This window comes from Tachypleus tridentatus, chromosome 12 (assembly GCF_004210375.1).
Source record: "Tachypleus tridentatus isolate NWPU-2018 chromosome 12, ASM421037v1, whole genome shotgun sequence".
Lineage (NCBI taxonomy): Eukaryota > Metazoa > Arthropoda > Merostomata > Xiphosura > Limulidae > Tachypleus > Tachypleus tridentatus.
The window spans coordinates 69562606-69589772 of record NC_134836.1 but is presented as its reverse complement, the minus strand read 5'-3'; the positions used below and the strand labels follow the sequence as shown (position 1 = coordinate 69589772).

The window sequence follows — 27167 nt, the reverse complement described above, 5'->3', positions numbered from 1 at the left end:
GAAACAATTTTTTATATTAATGAATCTAATGATATTAATCCAAATAAATGTAATGCAGTCTTCAGTTACTGATACTGAAGAGATTTTGATTATTAAAGCATATCAGCCAGTTACCTAAGTACAACATTTCTGTGCCATTTTTCAGTCAATACACACCTTACAAATCAGTTATGTTGTTTACTACTAGTGAGGGTTTTATACTCGATCAAAGAGAGTAATTTTTTGTGTGTGTGTCAGTGTTCACTTTAGTGAACTTTGGAATGAGGTCGGTAAAATTGCTTATTTTGTTATGTAAAATATGTGACAGGAGTAGATAGTAGGTTTAAATACTGGTATTTTTGTGTTTTTTAATTATGGATACCTTGATAACTTTGGTACATAATTAATTTAACATTTCCTAAAGCTTAATGAAATCCACCAACAGTTCTAAAGTTAAAAATAAACAACCATCAACTTCAGATCTAACACTACTTGGATAGGAAGAAACAATGTGGTTCTTCAAGGTTCTCTCTATAAACCTACTTTTCAGAGATAGTTACATTTTTTACTTGTATCTGTAAATGCCTCTGAAGATTTAATTAACTTCACTACTATAAATTAATCAACTAATTCAATATATTATGATTTATCCATCACTTCAATTATGCTGAGAGTGGTTTCCCATCTGTTGAAAGTAGGATACAAATTGTCCTCTGATTCCCATATTTTATATTGTAATTACTTTAAATTTGTCTCCAAAATCTGTATGACTTTTTAATTTAATTGAAGTTATTCTGTAGTTGCTGGAAATCTTTGGTACAGCTGGAAAAGTTTGTTGTTAGTGAACTTCACCAATTAAATATTGTTAATGTAAAGATCTTGGTACAGACCCGGAAACTGTTTGCTGGTTGGGAGATCTCTTCGTTAATAGCAGCCTTTGTGTCCAGCAACCATACAGTCTAATCAATTAATCTTTTCCCAACACCTACAAAACTAACTTTATTAGAAGTTTTAGAAATTAAGTATCCAAACTTCACACCCTATCCATTGTTCACAAAAGTAACATTTAAAAATGGACTGATGAAAGACTTTCCTCTGATAAATCCAGGTTATCTTTAATTTATAATATTTTGTTTCTCCAACTGATTTTTTAAAGCTTCTTTAAACTAACTACAGTTTTCCTCTATATAAATAAAACTGTAGATCCTAAATTATAAATACTATAAATCCCATGACAACTTCTAGCAACTCCTTTAAAAATAAGAATATTGCCAATATTATATAAGTCATGGTATATTATTTTTGTATAAATAAAGAAATAGGTTAAGATATTAATTGTTTGTTTGTTAGAATAATCATGAGTAGGCTTGTAAAAAAATATTGAGAGAACTAGACAGCAAATAGAATGATTGTTTAATATTTATTCTGTGAAGCTTGGCAGCCAAAATAAAAGGTAGTTTTTTTATTTCATCATTGTGTGAGTTCAGTTATATTAATCACATAATTCAGTTAATTAGTTTTAGTGTAATTTATTCAATCATTTTGTTTGTGTGTGTGCACATGTTTTTAGACATGCACGCACGCTAAGTGTTGTGTAAGAAAATGCAATAATTGGAAGTTACTTTGAAGGTAATACATTTATCTACAGTAGAGAGATATGGAGTTCTGTTTAAATGTTGCCATATTTTATGGCCAGTAAAAACAATACTTGTATTACTAACATAGCAACCTGATCCATGTTGAGGTATCACGATAAAACAGTGGTAGCAAGAAGTAGACACTGATCACATAACTAAGAAGGCACTGTTATGTTAAAAACAAAGGAAGGTGGTATCACATTTCACCAGGTGTCCAGTAGAAACATTTCAATACTTCAAACAGTTACACAGAGAGAGGAAGTGTGGGTTGTCCACATTCAATCTGGTAACTTCCAGTCTTAAGTTACTGAGACACAACCAGCTATTTTTGAATGGTACATCTTTTGGAGTATGTTACATTAAGAACACATTTTTTGTTGGTGAATTTGGAATATATCGAGGTGATTGTATACATTATTTCTGCTATGCCCATAATTGGTTGTGAATCTGATGATTTGTATCTAGCATAATGAAAGCTCTGTGTGGTATTCTTTCTTATTGAATCCATTTCCTGAAGACTTACCCTCTTCACAACATTACGTTTTTATATTTCTGTTCCTTATTTATCTCGGTTATTGCTACATACAGTCTTGCCAAATAAGAACTTGTTTCTAAGGTCATCTAATAAATTTGTTTAGAACTGTTAAAATGTTCTTTCATGTCTTCACCTTTTCTGAAAGAATCCAACTTCAAAATGTATGCTAGTTTTCATGAGTCACAATGTTACATGTACAGAGATTCGAACCTGGCTTGTGTCAGTTTTCTGAGACATATATCAACTGATCTTTTAGGGGATGAAGTGCATACAATAACTTTATCACATCATCTTGTTACCATGGTTTTTCTCTGTTTCATGATTTTCTATTAAAAGTTATATCACAGAAAGTTTAACTTTTGTATGCAGTTCAAAGTTATCACAACTAAACCACAACAGAAGAAAATGATCTGTCCTGACCAGGGTCTTAAAAATAAAAAAGGTCCACCTGCTCACACTACCATTCTGGTCAAGACCAGTGTTTTGCCATTTGGTTTCTACTAAGGCTTGATCTCTGGCAGACAACTCTCCATTCAGTTGTTTTACCAACTGATCTACCCCACTTATGGATATTTGTTATTATTGAGAAAGAATTACTTTACTTTCAGTGTAATCAAAGGGTTGAAATATTTTTGTCTGGTAACATCGGGAATAATTTTATTTTGTAAGCTCTGAACGCATTCTTAGACCAGCCAGAAATTAGTTTTCTAATAATCGCTTTTCCAATATTCAAATTAAAACTGTTAGAAATATATCGTCACGTGCATTGTCAGCTTGCGGTATTGTTTCAGCGATTAAACAAAAGGGATTAATGTGCGTGTATTGTAATCGGTAATCGCGGACTAATCAGTTTATCTGTGTTTGTTACACTTGGAAAGTTAAGAGAAACTATAAGCAATTGCTGTGACGTTGTTAATCTCCGCTGTGGTAAGCAGAGACATTTTTTTTTCGTGAAGCTTTGAAGTAGCCACTCGATAACAGCAGCAAAAGTTTTCAAAAACGAAGATCCTTTTCTCTTGACAAAATCTAACAATACTGACGTTCATTTTGTCGTCATTTCGATTATTAATCTAGCACTTTATTTCTTAATTTATTCATTTTGAAACTTTTTTATTTTCTAAGGTCTAAGATAAGCTCACAGAAACATTTCCATTAAAGGATTCTCGAGCGGAAATGAAACATCTGGAAATATGTCAGGGCGCTTGTTTGTTGAAGACAGTTTCTGATAAACTGCTGATTAATTTCAAATACTTAAAGTATAACTGTGTTTATAATATATACATATATATAATTCAGTATCAAATTAGGCTTATCCTTTATTGACTTCCAAAATGTAATAATCATTACAACTTGTAACTCTTCATATCTCACCCCTTGGGGATGTCTGAAGTTAGTTCAAGTTACATTATAGTTGATGTCATCAAAATTTTTGTTCTTGATAACGGGTGTAGAGGTTATCCACTTCTAGTTAGTCAATAATTAAACATGGTTAACTTTGATGTATGAAGTTTTCTGTGCTAATTTAGTTTATGTACTGTTAACAAAAGGAAATACGTGTGGTGTTAATATTAGTTCCTTAGTATTAACAAAACGAATTAAACGTTACTAGACGAGTTACGTTAGTTTGTTCTTGAGGATATTTCAAATAAACTTTGTATGGGTATTTAGCCTAACAAAAGTTAGAATATAATGTTAATACAGCGAAAAGAATCGAACATCCAAATGTCATTTTTGTAATAATACATTAAGTTAAATAGAATTATATTTTAAATCTCGGTGATCCCTAAACCTCAACTTTTTAAAACTAACTTGATTTTTACAATTATTGGGTAAGTTTCTTTGTAACGTGTTATTTTACCTTTATTTTTTATTGTTTTGTAGGTTTCAAGTTTATGGACTCGGAACTTTTGGTAGAACCGTCAATTCCTCAAGACCAGAAGTAAATATTTTAGTAGAACTTACCAGAATAGAATTAAAATTAAAAATACATTAGTTTCTTTAAATTTAGGATTTGTTGAAACTACGTATCAACTAGCACTAGATATCGTAGAAAATGGTGTATTTTCTTAAACAACAGTATTGCAATAAACTATGCTACTTAATTTGTATGTAGGAAAGCATACGTCTTAAATAACAATGTAGGTGTAATATCAGAGAACATGTTAAGATTAGGGGTCGTAACACGTTAAGTTATTGTTTGAATATTGGTAACAGCTGCAACTAAAATAACTACCAGAAACTGAAATCAGTTGTCTAGCCTTTTGTGACGTCGAATATGTTTAATACTATGTTAGAATATCCTAGTTGATCTGACAGTAACAATAATTAATGACCTAATGAAATATTTTTTTTGTTCTTTTGCTCTTCGCATAGATTTAGTGGAGATGTTTCATGCTATTTATACTATTTTGATCGCAAAGGAAAAGAACCCAATGTGGTAAACTCTTGTGGGAATATAAATACGTGCTGGTGGTTTAAATTTGTTTGATCGAGTGGCAGGTTTTATAATAATGTAATAAACATTTTATATTACTTCAAATAGTTTCAAGTTATCAGTACAAACTGAGTTCTTTGTGTTGCATACTTACCCAACTTGCTAACTCATTCGTATTTATAATCGAATCTTTGTTGTTAATATATCAGTTTCTCCTTCATTAATATTCTTGCATACTCTTGAGACTAACTGGTGATGACGTGATGTACGCTGGAGCTAACTCCAGCGTAGCTTCTATAATAATAAAAGAAATGCACACCAGTTAAAGGTGAAATACTTTTGTTTTCTACAGAATTGTATCCTCTGATGTGTTTGAATTTATCGAGACAGCAAGCAATGTAATATAATCTTAGAGATAGAAATACTAATTAAGATCAGTTTTAAAACTAAATTTTCTATTAACAATTTGTTACTGATTCATTCAAATGTTAATAGGTCTCGCTTATTTGACGTTTGGAAGTTACTTTGACAGCTGCATTTGGTAAAAATGTTGTTCCTGTCTCTGTTAATATAGAGCATTCACTAATATTTTGTTTTAAAGTTGACTTTTAAAGGCTTAGTAAACTACGTATTCAATGGTTGACTGGGTGTCGGTGTTCTATTTACGAACACGTGTATCAGAGATTGAAATGTTTCAGTTAAACAAATCGACTTATTTATATATTTAAGAGTAACTTGTACACATGCGTGTGTGGGAATTTTTTAAAACTATTAAATTAAGATTAAATTAAATTTAAATTAAGAGTAGGGCAGTACATAAGGAGGGGTGGGGCTGTAGGTGGTACTGTGCATTACAAATGGAAGAGTATTGAAGAATGAACCTGTTCTCTCAAGCAGCCCCATCTCGGACAGGATTTGCTGAGGATTTATATGTGAATTTCGTTTTTTTTTATTTGCAATTAGAGCATCTAAACTCGTAACACTGAGGTTTAATACTCACCCATATACCAAGGTTCTGAAAGTTTTTCTAGACTATTTCTCTCTAACCGCATAAGCCGACTGACTTCTCATTTTTTGCATAATACTTTGTGTAACCCACTTTAATTTAACCTCGCAGTTGTTGAAATGCTCCGCACGGCCATCAGCTTCGTTTAAAACTCTGTTTACCTGCCTTCATATATGTGTAGTCTAGGCAGGTCACCTAACTGTTTCAATTACTTTAAATTCACGTTTAGTTATAAACTGCCTTGAAATATAAACCTTTACCATCACAACGTTAACAAAAACTCGTACAAAATGCATGGATTTTCTTTACAATACGAACATTTATCCATTTATTGCTTGCTATCGTTGAGGTTGAAAATATTTGAATATTTTGTAGATGTTGGATGATAACAAAACCTAACTATTGTTCTTTATTGAGGAAAAACCTTGCCCAACTATTGGTGTAGCTGGAAAATGTTCAAAACATTTAAAGTATTCCAAATGCTAGATGCATCATATATGTCACTAAACTTCTTTGAACAGTACGTTTTCAACTGATCCAAGGGTGCAATTTTATTATGATCTTTTACCAAATCACCAAGGAAACGGTTGGCCCCACCCATAGTTACGTCACCATGTCCGACGCCTCCCATTGCATGAAATAACCAGCGTAACGAGTTTTTACGTAATGTAGTCAACAAATAAATAAAATCCGTATAAATGTCGTGAGGACTTAAAATACCACATCTGCTCTCCAGATAATAATCAAATATACTTTATTTCAACCAACGTTTACGGCTTCACCAAGACAAGAACTAAGATAATTCTTTTTATTATGAATCATGGTAAAGTAGGAAGAGCTAATTTTGAATGAAATATTTTATTATCATTAACTAAAAACATTTTTTTTTATTTAGTCCAGTAAGTGACCAGCGGCCATCATCAATTGATACTGGTACCTATAACATTTATGGCCCGGCATGGCCAAGCGTGTTAAGGCGTGCGACTCGTAATGTGAGGATCGCGGGTTCGCATCCCCGTCGCGCCAAACATGCTCGCCCTTTCAGCCGTGGGGGCGTTATAATGTGATGATCAATCCCACTATTCGTTGGTAAAAGAGAAGCCCAAGAGTTTGAGATGGGTGGTGATGACTAGCTGCCTTCCCTCTAGTCTTACACTGCTAAATTAGGAACGGCTAGCACAGATAGCCCTCGAATAGCTTTGTGCAAATTTCAAAAATAAAAACAAAACTTATAACAATCCTGCTGTTTAAGCCACCTCGTACACTAACTAATACAAGTCGTACATCACGTACGTAGTGTGGTCCTAGTAATGTGGCCCACTTTTCCAACGCAACAGCATTCAGTTCATCAGCACTTTGGATGGTGGTTCTCGTGGTGCCAAGAGTCCTTCCACATGATCTCATCCAAGTCCAGTGACATTCTCTTTAGTCCATGAATGACTGGGATGCTTCCTATCACCCAGTAATAAAAAGTTATATTCAACTGCCCTTACATATATCAACATTAATGGCATTTTTCCTCCTGAAATTACTGTTGGATGTGTTTTTTACTATTCCCAACTCCGTATGTGTATTTGTGAGGTAAACTTTTCATTAGTTGTCCACATTCTTAACACTACTAATGACAGACTGTATTTTGATAATGGCTTAGACTGGAAATTAAATAAATATTAGAAACTATTGTGCTATTGTGGATTAAATTGAAACTTAGATAAGCGTTAGGAGGCGTTGTGCGTTTGTCAGTTGTTATAGGGGAAACTTGGACAAGTATTAGGAGGCGTTGTGCGTTTGTGTCAGTTGTTATAGGGGAAACTTGGACAAGTATTAGGAGGCGTTGTGCGTTTGTGTCAGTTGTTATAGGGGAAACTTGGACAAGTATTAGGAGGCGTTGTGCGTTTGTGTCAGTTGTTATAGGGGAAACTTGGACAAGTATTAGGAGGTGTTGTATGTGGGGGTTAAACTGGAAGAGCTAGGTATATCTTGAATGGTCCAGTGAATGATTTGGTTTTAGTGATCTGTATGTTATTGTTATACCGCAGTAAATGTAAAACAGTGGTTTCCAACCTTTTTTATGCCCTGCACCCCTCACAGTAATTATTTACTTACAAAACAAATGTTATCTCGCATTCCCAAGGGGTGCGAGCACCCCTGGTTGGGAACCACTGATGTAAAATTATTTTGAAGTAAGTGTTAAAGGTCAATGATAATGTGACGATATCTAAGTATTAGTAAAAGTTAACCATTAACTTCTTGGCAAAGATTCACACTGGTAACTCGAATCGAACCTTTTCTTAATAAAAGTGGAGTTTTTATTTTGTTTTCTGTTGAAGTTTAACAAAAATGGCGACTACTTTATACTATGAGAAATGGCATAATATGACGTAATTTTTCTTCCCTAAAAATTAAATAACGTTCAGCTATGTTTGGCAGAATATTAATGTTTTGAAACTAATTCAAACCATAATATTTCCAAATAAAAAGTATTTCTCGAACTCCCTACAAGTTGCAAATAAACTTGATGCAATTGTTTAACTTCTCTGATACGAGAGATATTAGACCCGACATGGTCTGCTGTATAGGGCTCTTGACTTTTAATCTGGGGGTCGCGGTTTTGAATCCCCATTACACTTATGTAGTTTTGCACGAAATTCAAAAACAAACAAATAATATAAAAAATGTCGCATGTCGAGATGTTTATGACATTCCTTTAAGAGTGAATATGTAGTCACAGTGAGGGGAATTTGATGAAAACGTTCATTGTTTCAATCCCTGTATGTTAATTTTAACCGTTTCTCGGTGTTTCAGAACTTTATCACGCTATACTTGATTTTGATATTAAAGTTACTAGACTAGCTATGGCTTAATAAACTCAAGTTTTCGCTGGCGTTATTTAAGGAAAATATTTTAGGAAAAGCGAACTTCAACATTAATGTGAAAAATACTTCTGTTCTATCCCAATAGATGGCACTACTTTTGACGATAACTGGAACAACAAAAAATCAGACGCGTGTCTTCTCTGCTTCACTCTGGGGTGTACACGAGGTCACTCGTCATTTTTTGTAATTGTACCTTTTGACTGTAACAGTTTGAATGGAGGGGCGCGTGTAAAAAAAACAATCTTCTCAGGATGGGCCGTTGTCACTTCGATACAAGGGGGTGATGATCTGTGAATAGTGGATCATGTATATTTTCTTATTAAGCCACTGGAGATATTCTTACATTAAATATATTGAAAAGTATGTCAAACTGGGGTTAGAACCTCTATAAATGTGAAACTATTATTTTTACTCTGATTTGTCAACGATTTTATTTATTATAATTATAAATCAGTTGTCTAATATAGTTCGCATTGTAAAAATCGATTGTGCTAATAATGGCTAAACCATTGCTCTGTCGGTCAGTTATATCCTAATCTGCGTGATGAACTCTGGTATTTGACGAGAGCCCTCATCGGCACTGGACATAGCAGATATACTTTTCTTTCTGTGCTGGCTCAGCATGGGCAGGTGGTTAAGGCACTCGACTCGTAATCCGAGGGTCCCGGGTTCGAATTTCCATCGCACCGAACATGCTTGCCCTTTCAGCCGTGGGAGCGTTATAACGTGACTTCGAGTAACTTTGCGCGAAATTCAAAAGCAACGAAACAGACTGGGATTATAGACATATAATAATGAAACCTATTTAGTTGTTTTTTTCAGAAATAACAGTTATTACGTATGTTACTCTATTTGCTGATATGGTTTGTCATTATATTAACATTTCTCTGTTCTTTGTAAGTCCTGGCTTCTATGTACCAGGCATCAATCGCTGTTTCAGGTATTTTCTAATAACATCGGGAGTTATCTTTATATCGTCGGGTATACAAAAAAACTAACCCGAAACGTTTTGTCCTATTTCTTGCACAAGAAACACGTTAATTTAGATTGTTCAACCCTAATTATTTTTTCGTGAGTTATATAGATTTTTTTTTTCATTACCTCCTGACAGTACGGTGGACAATCGTGTAACTTAAGTACGGGAACTATATACACTTTGTGATGGAAACATACCTAACTTTGTCACTTTTTGTGTTTTACGTGTAGAAAGTTACTTGTTTCAAACCAGTGTCTGTAAGCGACAAGTAGGTGGTTTGTTTTGATTTTTCTTTTTTTTTCTGTTCAGTTAAATGTAACATATTTTTAGCCTGTGATCGTTTAAACTTCAAACTAAAGTATAAGCCTGTCCATTTCGTACTATCAGTCACATACATAACGTTACTGTTACTATGGTTACACCAGGCCGCCGGTCAGCTTTGGATGCCCACTCTAGGAAGGATATAACAATAAATTCCAGAAACCTTAAACCCGTATATTAAACACTGCTTTATTTCATGACAGCATTCATCAAAATAGTGATTATTCTGTGATCTCGTTGGTGGCATATTTAACGTTCTGGTTAACCAAATATTAATAAAACCATAAATACGTCAAATATACATGAAGAGCTTGGATACTGAACGTAATATACTATATACCTTTCCCTTCAAATCTGAAGAGCCAATGGTTTTATATTCATCGTGTCTGATATTGAATTAAAGCAAATTCCTCAGATTCATTCTACATTTGTGTGTTTTGTGGGACACGTAGACCTTTGTTCTACATACCCTATCTGGTTTGTAATCGGGTTTACAGGAACTATGTACGTGCGGTGCAGTAAAAACAACTTTTTCGTGCTTCAGACTAGTTCTACTTGTTTCTTGAATAGTTGTCTATAATTGCCCTTTATATTAACGTAAGAAAACATGTAGAAATCTTTCACGGCTAATCTATTACAATGTTATTTTCCCGGTTGTTATTCACTTTTAGTGTACCAGCAAAAAATAAGTAACCTACTCACAGATGTCTTGCTGGCTTTCGCTTGGGGTTGCCCTCTGTAAAAAGATGGAGCTAGGTGGTGGAGACTTCCTCCGAACGCTCCTCGATTATACAGTTTATTTCCTAGCTCGTGAATGTTATTGCTTTCTAACATCCTGTTTCCCCCTAGTTTGTAGCATTTTAATTTTAAATGGAAAATTTCCGTGAGAAAAGTTAACCCCACACACGTATGCTAAGAGAAAAGCATCCCTGTGAATGGGCCCAACATGGCCAGGTGGTTAAGGCACTCGACTCGTAATCTGAGGGTCGCGGGTTCGAATTTAAATCGCACCGAACATGCTCGCCCTTTCAGCCGTGGGGGCGTTATAACGTGACGGTCAATTCCACTATTCGTTGGTAAAAGAGTAGCCTAAGAGTTGGCAGTGGGTGGTAATGATTAGCTGCCTTCTTTCTAGTCTTACACTGCAAAATTAGGGACTGCAAGCGCAGATAGCCCTCGTGTAGTTTTGCGCGAAATTCAGAAGTCAATCCCTGTGAATGAAAACGAGTTTTTATTGTTCTTATTAAAAAAAAATCTCGAGAAATTATTTCCTAAAAAAAAAAAAAAATTAACCACCAGCGAATTTTTCTTTAATATTTTGTTTGAAGTGCTGTTAATTTAATTATGGATATAATTCGTCGTCACATATTATATTCACTGAATATTAAACGAGGACGACATATTTAGTTTTGGTTTAATATTATTAATAAATAGTAAAACTGTGTGTGTGTTTAAATGGAAAAACTTAATAAAAAAAAAACAAACAAACTTGGATATGTTTTTATTGTTGCCAAAGTCGAATACAGAATATTCTAATTAATAGAGGGAGCTATTATTTTCAGTAAAAAGAATTCTGCACCCAAGCAGTAAAGCTGTTTAAATTCTATTTTAAATCGCCTGTTGGTTATTTTTAGCTTGCTACATTCATTATGAGTTTCAAGATTCTTGGAAATTACAAAACTTGAAGTATTGATCAGTTCGTTTGACAAGCAGTTTTTAATTTAATTAATTGTGAAGTTAATTAAAAATATAGAAGCATACCACGGTTTAATGACTTTTTAATCACTACTGCCAAACACCAGGTAAAAGAAAAACCATTTAGTACATAGCATTATTTGAAGCCTCCATTTTCTACCATATGGTACAATTTATTTATTTATTTTATTTTTTTGTTAATAATATGAAACGCTGAATGACGGAGCTCTTTTGGATCAGTGTGGGGAAAATTAGTTTCGTATTTAAAATATTGTTTACTCTGTTGACATGGTTTCCTTTGGTTGCTGTTAGTGAGTTGTTCGGTTTTATGATGTACTTTTGGGAGCAAATTGTTTGTAACAAGCTTTGAATTTTCTCCTTGAGGAATATTTAATAAAATCAGCCGAATATGTGTTAATTTTCCTTCTGTTTTTGGTGTGTCACGGAAGTTACAATCTTGCAATATAATGTTTTCCCTTGAGGTTTCTGTATAATTATCCAATAAAAATAGTTATTAGCACTGTCTTGAAATTCAACTTGTAACCAAAACTTTCTCGAATTACACGTTTTTGGATGAAATGTATACTTTAATATACCGTTAAGTTTTATTGTAACAAGTCTCTCTATTCAACGCTTGGAGTGTATATCAGTGTAAAGTTTGGCATTTAGAATATCTGATTCTTTCTTTCCCATGGCTCGGCATGGCCAAGTGGATTAAGGCGTTCGACTCGTAATCCGAGGGTCGCGGGACGTTGTAAAGTGACGGTCAATCCCACTATTTGTTGGTAAACGAGTAGTGCAAGTGTTGGCGGTGGGTGGTGATGACTAGCTGCCTTTCCCTCTAGTCTTGCACTATTAAATTAGGGACGGCTAGCTCAGATAGTTCTCGTGTAGCGAAATACAACAAACAAACAAATTCTCTCCCTCACAGTACAAAAAACAAAATATTTGTCAATCTATAAGTTTTGTAGCGACTGGATATTATGGATAGTTGGATAGCACTGCTTTCTCTTTGCTTTGCTGGCAGTGTAAGTTTTTCACTCTAGTTTCAGGTAAATTTAACAGTAATATATAAAAGTGGATAGATAGTATTTAGGTGTGTTAATGTTTCCCTGATAACTTCAAGTGAAAACCTTCTGTTATAAGTGTAATACATCTCTATAAGTAGATTTTGCTTGAACAAGAATACACAGCGGAAGATGTTAGCATTGTACATCATAGTTTAATTCTGGGTATTGGTTGGGTTTATGTTAACAGTTTTGTTCATATCAGTGTGTGTTAATTTTGATATAAGCGAGTCACCTACAGAGGTTTGTACTGAGAAATAACTCAGCAAATAATGTTAATTTAACACACCCATTATGTCTTGCTGGGTGGGTGGTTGAGGGATAAATAAAAAGCGTTACCAGTTGCTACGCTACGTATCAGTTGCTACAGTCGAGAAATGAACTTTCACAAGTTGTTTTTCTTATTAAAATATTTTGTCTGTTTTTGTTTTGTTTTTCCAAGGTGTTTGAGTTCCGTTTCAATGACAGTTACACGAATTGAAACGTAGACATGGATACTAAATCCGCCCTCCGAGTTATTCCAGTCAATAGTGTTAAACCAGTTGGTAGAATGGCCAAAGTTAACTGTTCTCCCCGAAACTCGCAGAGCTGTCTTCTCTGCAATACATGTGTGCTGTACAGGTAAAGGTGAATGTAAACAAACGTGATATTTTACAAAGAGATTAGAAAACGGAACTTGTGTACCCGATGGTCATTCCGTGAAGTATAAATATTATATGTATGGATAGAGGATGGGAATGGGTGTTGAGTTATTCTGACCCCTGGTGTCGAGAGAACGTAGATAGATTTGAGACAACCCCTTGTTGATTTTGGATGCAAGTCGGTCAGTAGAATGCTGGTCAACAAACTGTCCATCTGTACATTAGTTGTCTATTTTACTTCCTTCCACAAGTCGTTTTGGAGTTATTTTATTGTATTCATTCTTCAATGCCATATTGACATGTTCTGTTCGTCACATCATTAAACAAAAACTGTGCAACAGTCGCTGATCATTCGCCTTGCAGGAGGTTAACCCAGAATCTGGCTGGCATGGTGCACCCATTATAACAACTGCATGATGTCAACATAAAAAGTGACCTCTAAAGTCAATGTTAGACACATCAACAGTCGTGGAACATTTTACCTTAAGTTGTTGTCAGTCTTCACATAAAAACACCCTCACACATCATATTGCATCCAAGGCAAGGACACTTCAAGATAGAAAAAGGTCGTGTGTTGTTTAATAGGATACACGAATTATCTAAACATGAACATCGTGGTTGTAACTTCCCGTAAGACTCGCAGCTGGGGTTATGTGGTCAGAAACGGACAGTTACTTTTGCAGATGAAACGAGACCTATCATGAGGATGGTATGAAATTATAGGGGGTCACGCAATCAAGGGGGACAAGCTTACGAATTGTTTTCAATATGTTTTCTGCTTAAAATTGATAAACTGTATTCCTCCATCTACTTCTGGTTATGATACAACATTGATTTTAATCACGTGCAACAATACACGATTATACAGCCATGTCTTCCGTTGGTTATGATACAATATTGATTTTAATCACGTGCAACAATACACGATTATACGGCCATGTCTTCCGTTGGTTATGACACAGCACTAATTTTAATCACGTGCAACAATACAGGATTATACGGCCAAGTCTTCCGTTGGTTATGATACACCATTGTTGTATAACAGTGCTTTTAATCAGGGGCGTAGATTTTTTACGCCCGATGAGAGGGAAGATTTTTGCAACCACTTATGTGGAATGTTCAGTTTGCAACTTGGTAATCTCTTATTACGTGAACCTGAAAGCTGTAAACATGCAGTCACAGAGTGATCTTGTTGTCACGATACTTGCATGTATACTTAGGCCTACTGACTGATACTTACAAACTATCGCTTAGATCGAAAAGCTTAGAAACACGCCTATATTAAAGATGTGCATTTCGGCTACTGAAAAAGCCTATATCTAGCCTAATTATGTAATTCAATTGGTAAGAACACGATAATGTGTAGGCTTGTGATGCAATAAAACAATTCAACAGACCAAACTGTAGTGGTAGATGGTTGTATGCATCATAGCCCCCATCCCCCCAGGATCTACGCCCCTGCTTTTAATCACGTGTAATGCATGAAAAATCTGAATTTATACTTGCGTGAATATGATATAAAACAACCTTGAAATAAATGCGTACAAAAATGTTTATTTGACTATTGTTGTAAAAGTACGCAAATATCTTTATATGTGTAAAGAAAAAAATTATAATTGTATGATAACAGTCGATTAAAAAGATCGGTTTCACCAAAGTTTACAGAAGTTGTAATAGAAACAAGTGTTTTAATTAATTTAATTATAAAGTACATTTTATTTGACGCTAAACACAAACAAGAGCTCTATTCAGTCATCTGATATAAGCGAAGAGAAATATTTGCATATTGTTCGTCGAAGAAATACTAATGTGAGAAGTTGACCAATGAAATCCAATACTTATCACGTGATTTGCCGATTTTGTTTGTTTATTATGAAGCCGCTAACTTCATTTTGAGTTTGTATATCAGATCTGCTAATATATAGGCTTCCTCCTTAGGGGGATTATTCCTGTTAGGTGTAAGTGTTCGAAAGTACCATTCCTTTCGTGGTGACTTGTTTATTATAAGTGAACCTTTCCTTCGGGATTTGCTGCAGAAATTGTCCGCATTTTAAGACTTTGGATGCGTTAGAGGAGTAATAGTAAAATTCCATTATTTCATCAAGTAGTCGAATAGTTAGCGGTTTTGGTGCTATCGCCTACCTGCCTTTCCTTTATCCGTCAGCTCAAAATTACGGACATCTATCTATCCGAAGGGTGCTCTTATGTACAATGTTAAGAATTGCGGGCAGGGAGATTCGTATGTACGCCAGGCATGGCCGCGTGGTTAGGGTACTCGACTCGTAATCTGAGGTTCGCGGGTCCGAACCCCCTTCTCATCAAACTTGCTCGCCCTTTTAACCCGGGTGGGTGTCATAATGTGACGGTCAATTCCACTATTTGTTATTAAAAGAGTAGCCCAATAGTGAGCGGTGGGGGGTGATGAACACCTGTCTTCCCTCTAATCTTACACTGCTAAATTAGGGATGGCTAGTGCAGATAGTCCTAATGTAGCTTTTCGCGAAATTAAATATATATATATATATGTATATGCTTCATATGTGTTTATTATTGAAATTTGACATATTGTAACTGATCGCTCATTTTCATAGAATAGCAGTTCGTTGTTTGTGTAAACTTTCTTAACCCTTCGTTTTTACTTTCTTTTCTAAACAGGGCCGCTTCACGATTTTATTGTACAAGTTCCGGAGTCAGATGTACGTAAAGCGTCGCCTTGGTGACCAGTCGAGTTTTTTGTTTTGTGTTTTTTATTACTAACAAATAAGACAGCTGCGTTTCTCGATAGTGTTGATAGTTTTGTGTTATGTATGTTAACGAGTTGTAATGTCTTGTATAGGAACGTGGTGAGACCAAGGCCTAAGCCTTATGTCCAACCCTGAGCTGTTTAAGAAACAAGAAGACACTAAAGTTTCAAATTTAAGCCCTTGTGAATAACCGACTAATGAAGTATGAATTAAACCCATCTCTGCTGTTTCTTCAGCAATATCAACGCAATTCTTTGTAACTAACTAGTAATTTTCTGCAGTTAGAAACCGAATTTAGGTCACACCATATGTGGCAATTGTTGACTAGTGCGCTGAAATTCCCTTACATGTTTGATTCACTGGAAGCGAACCATGGGTGATCAGACCCTTTTTGAAAGACATTTTCACGCGTGGCGTCAAAACGGCTGGTTGATTCATAGAAAATACTGCATTTATATTACGTGGTTTTACATAAAGTTGAAACCTCAATTAACTGCATAAGTTGTTTTTCTGTATACAAAAACCAGCAACAACAAAAACGGACATTTACCAGTCTAACTTTAATTATGATTAAACTTGCATAAAGGTATTTGGCCTTGTTTGTCGGTGTATTACTCGAGTACTTGATGTCACATGTTGAGTAAGTGGGATTACATTAACCAACTGGACAACGGTAAGTCTTTGGATTTACAACACTAAAATCAAGGGCTCTATTCCCCTGGTGGGCACAGCAGATAGCCTGATATGGCTTTGCTGTAAGAAAACGCACACATTTAACTTAATTAAGTTATTTAATCTGTTTATGTTTATGAACTTTAAATAAGGAGTTTTATTTCATCTGACTCATTGAATTATGAACATTTTTTTTTTATAAAAGGAACATTGAACAAGAACATTTTTATGAGCTTTCATGTTTTGATAAATTGTAGTTCTGAGTAGAATTAGTTGAATGTTATATGCATCATATCAAATACAATACAAGTCTTCTATGCTTCTGACTGAAGCAATTTGAAATTGGACATTAAAATTTGTTGTCTTTTATAATGCAGCAGTTTCCAATCAGTTGGTCATGACCCATGAAGGGACTGAAAGGTAGTGAGATGGGTTGTTTTCTAGCTGCTTTACAACAAATAGTTTTTGAACAAGAAACATTTAGTTGATGTTATTAATGAAACCTCTTGAGGAGAGCAGCTGCTGACCGACCTTCCACCCACCCCCCACCTCAGTTAGTACCTCTGGAACTATGGACACTCATTGAGAATTTTCCAAGCAGTTTTTACAATTACTGTGTTCTGTCACAACAGAATTATTTTGATTGTCCCAGCTCTCTTTCGACAATCACCTGTTGCGAAGTTCATTGATGCTGGTGAGTTAACGTCATTGAATGGTGGACAGCAGGAGCAAACCAGATACAAAACTTTTTCAACTCTTGTCAGGCAATATCCTTTTAATGAATCTGTAGCAATGCCAACTTGGTTTGTGTTTCTAGCTCTTGGTGGCTTTCTTGGATGTATTTTCACTCTTTACTATTACAAAGAGTTTCCTCATTACCATCAAATTTAGTAGGCATACTATGTTTTGGAGTAGTTTAGTTACTTTTAAAATGATGTTAGAGAAGTAAGAGATTGATAGAGGGTCATTCCATGTCAAATCATCCAGGGGGCTGCAGGTGAACCCTACAGAATGCCTTGAAAAAATTCACATGTGCTCATCTACCCATATAATGAAAAACTGCTAAAGATTAGATCAATATCTCTAATAGTTTCTGATTTACAGCCCTGTAAAATTTAATTAATTTTTTGTTATTTTTGGCAAATTCATTTTTGGGCAACTTTGGCTGCATAAAGCTGCAAGAGTAATGGTGGTAGAAGGCTGAAATTTGCTACACTGACTGAATTAATCTCGCAGAATTCAAAAGTGGTTTCAAACCAGGTTTATCTCTCTTAGGATTTGCATAGTGAGGCTGTAAATTCACCTGAAAACCCAAATTTGTGAAAAACATTGGTTTATGTAATAAGCCATAGCTCTAAGACTTAATGAGACAAAGCTGAAATTTGTTTTCAAATTTCCTATAACATATCAATTGATAAATCAGCAATTGTTGTAATTAAAAGTCTGTTAGATCTCCTGTAAAAATATTTAGTTGTATGCAACTTTTTATGATTTAACTAAAAATAGCCCTACTTCAGGCCAGTTTGACCATGTCACCAGTTATTCAGCCTTTTCAGATGGTGTTCAACCTACTTTTTGAGTTATAATTTTTTAAAGTATCTTCTGACCATACGTTGTTTACTTGACAAAAAAAAAACTTCAATTTACTGTGTGCAAATATATCCATACAATTTTGAAAAATACCTGTCAGAATTTTATGAATGCCACTGAAATATTCTAACCAGCCTTTCACAATGTTAAATAATGAATATGTAAGAAACAAGACAGAATTAAATCATTTCTGAACAAGTTTATTGGCATAACTAGTTAGATCACATGGCAATGCAAATATATTGTGTATGCATTGCAGTTATGCAGATATGGCTGAGTTTAAGATTCAGAATATAATAAATGCAAAGGTAAATCAGACACTAAAAGCACAGTGCTACAACAGGGGATAGCTGAGAAAGATTATAGTCACACCAAACTGAAATAATCATGACAATGCAATGTTTCAAAAACTGCTTTGGTGATAAATTAGCCTTAACAACATAAAATAAACATTGCTGTGTTCATACAGCTTGAATAAATTTCTGAAATTCGAGTTTGATTATGTTGAGGTCACTTTAACTTAGAACATAGTTGGGAGCACTACTGCCTTGCACGGTAGGTGCATGTATCAGACAAAGAATATGTTGGAAAGGAATCCAGCTTTCATCTTTACGTGACCTTGCAGGCTATGAGAACAGTTCATTTCTTGATTTCTTCATAAATGACACCAACACATTGGAGTGTTCGTTTGATCTATCTTTTATGTTTCCCATATACCATTCATGATTGTATATGCATACCACATATTTTCCTGGCTGATAATTGTCATTGCTATCATTAGACCCTATTTGAGCTGCTGCAGCATCACTTTCACTGCTACTACCAACAGTTACAACTGTGTACACATCATCTTCTGACAGCCTTCTCATATACAATTTGTTGGTAGAATAAAGTTATGATGTGACCTAATACCTGACACAGTTTTGTATGTTTCATAGTGCTCAAGTAGATCAAACTTTACACAATTCTGCAAGACTGATTCCTGATTGACAAAAAAGAACTGAATGCCCTGAATGTTTGTCCTTTGACCAATGGTACATATCAGAAACGCTTAAATTTTGATAATTTATTATTTTTCACAACCTTCATTTTTTTGAAGATCATGTTCAGAGATGTAACAATATATGGTAAAGGCTGATTAGAATATTTCAATGGGATTCATGAATTATCTCAAAATTGTATGGATATATTTACACACAGTAACACACCTGAATTGAAGTTTTTTGTGTCAAGTAAACAACATATTGTCAGAGAATACTTTAAAAAATTATAACTCAAAAAGTAGGTTAAACACCATCCTGATTTTTGTTTTTTTTTGTAGATCATATTCAGAGATGTAAGAATATATGGTAAAAATCTGAAAAGGCTGAATAACTGGTGACATGGTCAAACTGTGGCCTGAAGTAGGGCTATTTTTAGCTAAATCATAAAAAGTTGCATGCAACTACATTATTTTACAGGAGATCTAATACACTTTTAGTTACAACAATTGCTGATTTATCAACTGATATGTTATAGGAAATTTGAAAACAAAATTCAGCTTTGTCTCATATTAAGTCTTAGAGCTATGGCTTATTACATAAACCAATGTTTTTTACGATTTTGGGTTTTCAGGTGATTTTACAGCCTCACAATGAAAATCCTGAGAGAGAAAGAGAGAGAGATAAACTTGGTTTGAGACCATTTTTGAATTCAGTCAGTGTAGCAAATTTCAGCCTTCTACCACCATTACTCTTGCAGCTTTAAGCAGCCAAAGTTGCCTGAAAATGAATTTGCAAAAAATAACAAAAAATTAAATTTTACAGGGCTGTAAATCAGAAACTATTAGAGATATTGATCTAATCTTTGGCAGTTTTTCATTATATGGGTAGATGAGCACATGTGAATTTTTTCAAGGCATTCTGAGGGTTCACCTGGAAAATTTTCCAAAATATGGATGAGATGACATGGAATGACCCTAGATATTAACTTGTGTACTTACACATGTCTTCTGTTATCTCCTTCATAAAGTTTTTGTTTGTTTTTTGTTTTTGGAATTTCGCACAAAGCTACTTGAGGGCTATCTGTGCTAGCCGTCCCTAATTTAGCAGTGTAAGACTAGAGGGAAGGCAGCTAGTCATCACCACTCACCGCCAACTCTTGGGCTACTCTTTCACCAGCGAATAGTGGGATTGACCGCACATTATAACGCCCCACGGCTGGGAGGGCGAGCATGTTTAGCGCGACGCGAGCGCGAACCCGCAACCCTCAGATTACGAGGAGTTGCACACCTTACACGCTTGGCCATGCCAGGCCCTTCATAAAGAAATGGAAGACAGAGTTTATTAAGTATTTTTCTTGTGATAATGTAATTGTACAATATATTGTCAACACACAGCAGTTACCTTCAGCTGAGCCTAAGCTATCACTTGTTAATTAAACCTATATGACCCTATGAAGCGATTTTTCTCTGACAAATGTTTAAATGTGTTGATAAGTTCAGTTCAGCTTGAAGAATTTGTACAAGTATTTGATGAATGTTGACATTGATCAGATAATGAACTGTCATTTGATTAATTGATAATTCATTTAATTAGCAGATGGCAACCCTATTTGAGACATAGGAGCATCGTTATTGTCAGCTCACAGAAGGTGTGTTAGTAAGTAGTATTGCTGTTGATAAGATTAATCATTAGATGCTAAGCCTCTTGTAAAGATTCTATATAGCAATGTTCCAGAACATGTGTTACACTTATGGTATGTGCATCATCGTTGGTATTTTTCCTTCTAGTTTAAAAAAAAGTTTATTGCTCATAAATATTTGTACACACATTTCTCATGCATATTAGTAGGTTTAAGGTGTATTGATATACTAGCTGTTGAATCCTAATCTTTAGTTAGTTTTTATGTTTTGGTGTCTGAATTGTTTCAAGGTGTGAATTTCTCAGTATTAATATTGGATTTTGAAGGTTAAGGAATACCTGGAAGCTAGGCCTTTCCTATTGTTATTTATGGGATGACAAAATGAAATGGGTGACAAATTAATTCTGAAATAGTTGATGTTATTCTAAGAAGTATATAGGCATTGATTTTCTTGGTACACTCAAATTCATGTATTCTTTTTTGCAGTTTTTGATAATTTAAGATCCATCACCAGTATCTAGAGAGAAATGCTTGCCTGTTTTATTTATTACATTTTCAGTACATAAAATGCTGTTTCCATTTAATTGCAAGTTTGGTCTTTCTCCCATCTAGCCAGGTAAGAAATGCAGATATAACCGTATTCTGTAGGACCTGAGAATAACGAACAGTTATGTATCATGGAGATTTTAGTAATCACACACTTTGAGGTCTGAGAGTCTGACTGATATAAACTTTTTTGTGGAAACAATCTGAACAAAGAACTTGAATTTCTACTGCGGTGAAGCCTACAACCTACACTGTTTACATAAAGTAGCTCTATTGTAATAACTGTAACTGATAAAGTGAAACTTGTATACAAGTTCCTTGTTAACTGTTCAATATGAAGGTTTGATGTTAATTACCTCTGTGATGAAACCAATATGTATTAGTGTTTGTATCTCTTTCGAGTTGAAAAGTAAAATTTAATTGTCTTTGTAGACAACATAATCAAATAAACAAATGATTTTAATGTTTTAAAGACAAAAGGACTACTAGTTGGGTTGGTTAGCACCATTAGATATAAGTTGTTGGTTACTTACAGATGTGTAGAATTTTCTTTCTAACATCTAATGTGTAAAAGCGTGTTTAGTTTGTGGTAGGTTTCACTAGAGTGTGAGAAAGTGTGCTATCTCAATTAGACTGTTATATTTCATTATGTGAAAACATACTGGCTTTAAGTTCTAATTTTCAATTTGATTTTTATCATATCTCTACTATTATGAAAGGCTAGTAAACAAGAAGCCATCCATAGTTATTGGCAAGACTTGATGTGAATGTATTGTTAACGCAAAGGCCTTCACATTGGAAAGCACTTGATCAGGTGACCTCTACTCTATAAATGTGCTTGAAAATCTATTAGTTCCTAAAATATAAATGTTTTGTTCTTTTTGTTATAGGAAATACCTTAATGAATTATTTATTTACTGTGTGTAGTACATTTTGTGTCACACTAAAATTACACATGCAGTATAACTTCAACAATAAGTAAGCTTGTCACAGAAGTTTGAAAAGACAACATTGTGTGTTAAATTAGAATTGTGTATGCTAATAGTAATAGCAGTAATGATTATAAACTATGAAGTTGAAAGCAATGAAAGATTTCATATGATCTCACTTTTATATCTTCTTCCCCTGTGTGGTGAAAAATTTATTAATGAAAATAGTTTGTGTTTCAGTAGTTGTGAAAGTTAATTTGTACTTATCTACCTTTTGGTAAGAAAACCTTTATTTAAGAAACATTTGTGACTTCTTAGTCTTAGCATTACAAATGACCTGAACTGTCTTCTGGAGAGAATGGAACCTCCTTGGTTCCATTTGTTACACTACATTCAAGTACAAAAGTGAGATAAAATTATGGTGGTAATTCTACAGAGCAACGTAATTGTTTTCACTAGTTTGTTTTGTAGTATGTAAAAAATCATTGTATGCTTGTCGTGGCGATCCCTCGAGGTCAAGAATGATGGTCCTCCAAGTTCATACATGGGTCCAGAAATGGCTAATGAAGCCAATCCTTGCTGCACAGGTCTTCTGGCAGTGAGGTCAGGTCAGTTCAGAGGGAAGGACAGGTTTCAATAGTAGCTGGCATTGTTTCCTCTTCTCTGGCTTGTCTTCAAAATATTATCTTTTTGATGACTCAAACAATTCTGCTCCCTGATGGATACGGGATCTCCAGGTGGTTCAGTAGTGAGTGAGTTTCCCAGTTGTTAACATCCATGTTGTAGCTCTTGAGTGTTGTCCTCAGGCCATCCTTGAACTGCTTCTTCTGCCCTCCTCGCAGTCATTTTACATTTTTCAGTTGACCACACAGGAGTTGTTTTGGGAGTCGGCTGTCATTCATTCGGAGCATGTGGCCTGTCCATTGGAGGCAGTTCTTTATGGTGTTACTTCAAATGCCTATTGTATGCTATCATAAACTTGCAAATTTGTTTGAAAAAGGAATTTTGTGTAGCTCGTTTTGAGTATTATATATAATATTAAATGATATAGGAGAGACTACCAAAGATTTATTCTTTAATTATTAGATATCAGTCTTTGTTTTGTTTTGGTTAATGTTCATTGTGATTTATTTACACCTTAGAAAACTTATGAATAACATTTACTCTCAAGGTGGCACTGCTTCTAAGATCTAGCCATTCTAAATGGCTTTTAAAGCTTACCTCTATTTAAATGGGTGCTTTATGCCAGGGGTAACCTTAAAAAAAATGTTTATTAGTAGTTCTACTAATGATTAAAATGTATTCCATGTGGTGTTTCCTCTTCCTTTTTTTTTTTTTTTTCTACTTAGTATTGCTTTTAAGGGTTCTTTTGGTAGGTCCTTGTTGATATTTAAGTGAACAGTCCTACAGAAAATACATGCTAACTTGTTTAGGTGAAGTAACTTGATGTACCATTTCACTACATCTCTTCATGTGGGTCTTCGTTTGTTGTGTTAACTATCAAACGTTAGTTTTTTTAGGCTAGTAGTCTTACATATGCAACCAACCAAAAGGAATATCTGGTCAGTCATGGGGCTTTTCTATTCCAATACTAAATGATTTAACTTGTACATTCAAACTCATAAAGTGGTGTTGCTAGCTATGAACACCTGTTTTAATTAGTTGGGTACCCCTGCTGTTAACAGTCCAATCTAGTCATTATAAATAGGAACAAAAATATATTTAACTAGCTCTGTTGATTTGGAGGTTGATTTTTTTAGCTTTGATCTAAGTATGTAGCTGTCTGATTGGTAGTTCTTGTTCATTGTGAGTAGCTCATGTTTGTTACTCCTATGTATTCATTTTATTTAATGTAACTAGATTAGTAGTACATAAGTGGTAAGACATGAATCTGTTTTTAATTACAAACACTAGTATGATAATGGAAGGGTCATGACAGAAATGTTTGCTTTTTTCTGCCAAAAATTCTTGAACAGACGCAGGAGTGTCTGAAGGCACGTTGTCATGGTGATGAAACCAGTGACCATTATCCCACAGCTCATGGTGGTTTCTTCTAACTTTCTCCTTCAAGCAAATGAATACCTCTATAAAAGACCTGGTCATGAGGTACGGCTTCATGACGAACAGTACCTCGAACACCAAAAAACGCGATCAACATTGTCTTCACATTGGATCGAAACTTTCGTGCTTTTTTCGGACGTGGTGATGATAGAGACTTCCACTGGGATGACTGAAGTTTAGTTTCAGAATCATAACCGTATACCCATGACTCATCACTAGTAATAATGACGTTGATGAAATTAGGATCAATTTCTAGCGTTTTCAGATTCTCGCACACTTGTCGATCATGAAGCTTTTGGTCAACAGCCTTGGAACAAATTTTGCAGACACTCGACTCGTGCAGAGTTTTTCAGTTAAAATCGCCCGACATTATCCACAGTAAATGTCCAGTTCATCATTAATTTTGTGGATAGTTAATCATCGATCATTTCAATTTTTTTTTTCTTTCACCTTAGTCACCATTTCATCAGTGGACGATGTCGACGGTCGCCCAGAACCTTGGTCATTTTTGACCGATTCCTGGCCATCTTAGAAGCGTTTCATCCACTGATAAATAACATCCTTACTTAAACAGTCATCACTAAAGGAAGTTCTTAATATTTCAAGGATTTCTGTTCTATCTTCAGGCAGTTCTTAACATTTCAAGGATTTCTGTTCTATCTTCAGGCAGTTCTTAACATTTCAAGGATTTCTGTTCTATCTTCAGCATTTTTCACACAAAACTTGATGCAAACACGTTGATTTTCTTTTGTTTCAATTTTTTATTACGACAGGACAAGAGATGCGTCTGTCTTTGACCCGTTTTTTGCAACACGGGTATAAATAAGGTCTGGAGAAATGGCTTGTTGGTAGGGTAGATCACTTGGACTTTGTACACACCACAGTGAAACTCTCTGCCTCTGTACTGGCACCTGTAACAGAAGTAGTTTTAGAACTTTGATCGGACATCCTACATTATTTAAATTCGGTTATATCTTGTTCTACAGAAAGTGTTAAAGCTGTAGTCCGCCAGGGAGTAAAACAGGGGATAGAAGCGAGATTGGGTCAACTGACCTTGACCTTAAAAGTCGAGACCCTTAATCCTGTTTCTAAAATCACATACTTCATACTTTAATATGTAATACTGGATGTATGAGTATTTAATTATGTCTGTAATAATTCTAAGTGAAAGAAATGATGGAACTGCAAAAAAAAAAGAGAACATTAGGCTTAATAATTTGGAGTTCTATATGTATAAAAAGAAAAAAGAATCGAACTATACATAAAGCATGTAGGTAAGGCTCTGTGACAGCATTTGTTCAAATGTAAAATTATATACCAAACCTGAACTACGCACATGTGATTTTGTTATAACGTTGAGAAAAATTGAGTCATTTAAACTGGGAAGAATCGAATATAGAAATTTACGTTATAATAGCACCAGTACATTTGTGCCTTAGGGTTAGTGTGTGGAGGTTTGAAATAGTACGTTTTATTCTACATATATGTTAAACTCTACTATTGTTTGTTTGGGTGTAATTAACTTAATTTTGAATATTAAGATAGCAGTAACGTGGCAGATGTTATATTTACTTGCTTTTCATTATTGTCCAAATCACCATTCAACTAGGATAACGGATTCTATTGTTACATTTGCAAGGATATCTATCGTACATTGGTCCAGAGATTCCCTGACTCGTGTATCTTCACCCTTAAACGGGAGGAAATGTTGTAGGTAGTCGCATCAGTTGATGATGGCCATCGTTTAAGGGTTAATTACACAGATTCAGATGTGTAGACGAAGAAAAACTTATATGTTAAAAAAAGTTTCGTCTGTGACAACTAGTTTTCCTCACTCGATGTTGCACTGTTGAACAGAAATTCTGTTTGATGAACGAACTTGTTTGACATGGAAATCTGTAAATATAGAACCACTTCTATTGATCGAGGAGCTCACGGTGTCAAATGTCTGAACTCTCACGCCAAATTAAGATAAAATGAGGGAATCTGATAAAAAAGAATTTAAAAATTCATCTTTGATCAGACAAGAAAAAAGACGAGTTAGCCATTAGATAGACATCATTGAAAGATTTTAATACACACAGGAGTGTGACATCACGTTTAGCTGCTATCCCGTGGGCAATTGATGGCAATGCGTCTGTCTTTTTATAGGCGTAAATTCGATTTAGATCCATGTCTTGTTATCAGAGTGAATTCCGAAGACATATTGGATTAAAACTAATATGTAAACAATCTTTGTCATTTGTTATTAATAGTTAAGCCTTAATTACTGAAAGACCTAAATCGCCAGGAATCGTTTTATTTTCTTTGTCTACAAAAATGTATTACTGCTGAAGAATGGACTAACTCGTTCTTCCAGGTTTGATTAGTAATCCAAGAAGACAGATCAGTGTACGATTCGATCGTGTTATTTCTATACTTAGAACAGTTCTGTTTTACAAATTATTGAAGTGTTACTGATTTTTAGTTAACGTCACCCGAACAGCAAGTTGGTTATTTTATTGCAGACGTTTTTGTGATATCCGATAAGGAGCAAAGACAGGAAATTGTTCTGTTAAAAATTTTCATCTTCGTTCCCAGAATAGGTCCACCAAGCTTTTGTTTTATAGAGATGTATAGAAAATAACGTTATATAAGTAAAAAGTACTTGGTGCCTTCGTCTTATAGATTCTACAAGTTGTAATATATTTCTTCTGCCCTTTTAAGGTGGACATAAATAATATTGCCATTACTATGGTCTTATGTTATATGTTTGGTAATGTGAATATTGTAAAATTTATTACATACGTTAATATTTATAAGTGAAAATATTAAATTAACACTTTCGATTTTGCGC

At 34.6% G+C, this 27167-nt stretch overlaps 1 protein-coding gene across 2 annotated transcripts in view; it reads left to right on the top strand.

Annotated features, from left to right (window-relative positions):
• LOC143233516 (insulin-like growth factor 2 mRNA-binding protein 1) overlaps positions 1-27167 on the top strand; it is a 61996-nt gene that overhangs the window by 1853 nt on the left and 32976 nt on the right. For both annotated transcript variants that reach the window (XR_013018198.1, XM_076469815.1), the window contains exon 2: positions 4033-4090. Coding sequence is in view for 1 of the 2 variants with exons in the window: in XM_076469815.1 (XP_076325930.1) it covers positions 4033-4090 (58 nt within the window). In the remaining variant the exon portion in view is untranslated. The remainder of the gene's footprint in view (positions 1-4032; positions 4091-27167) is intronic.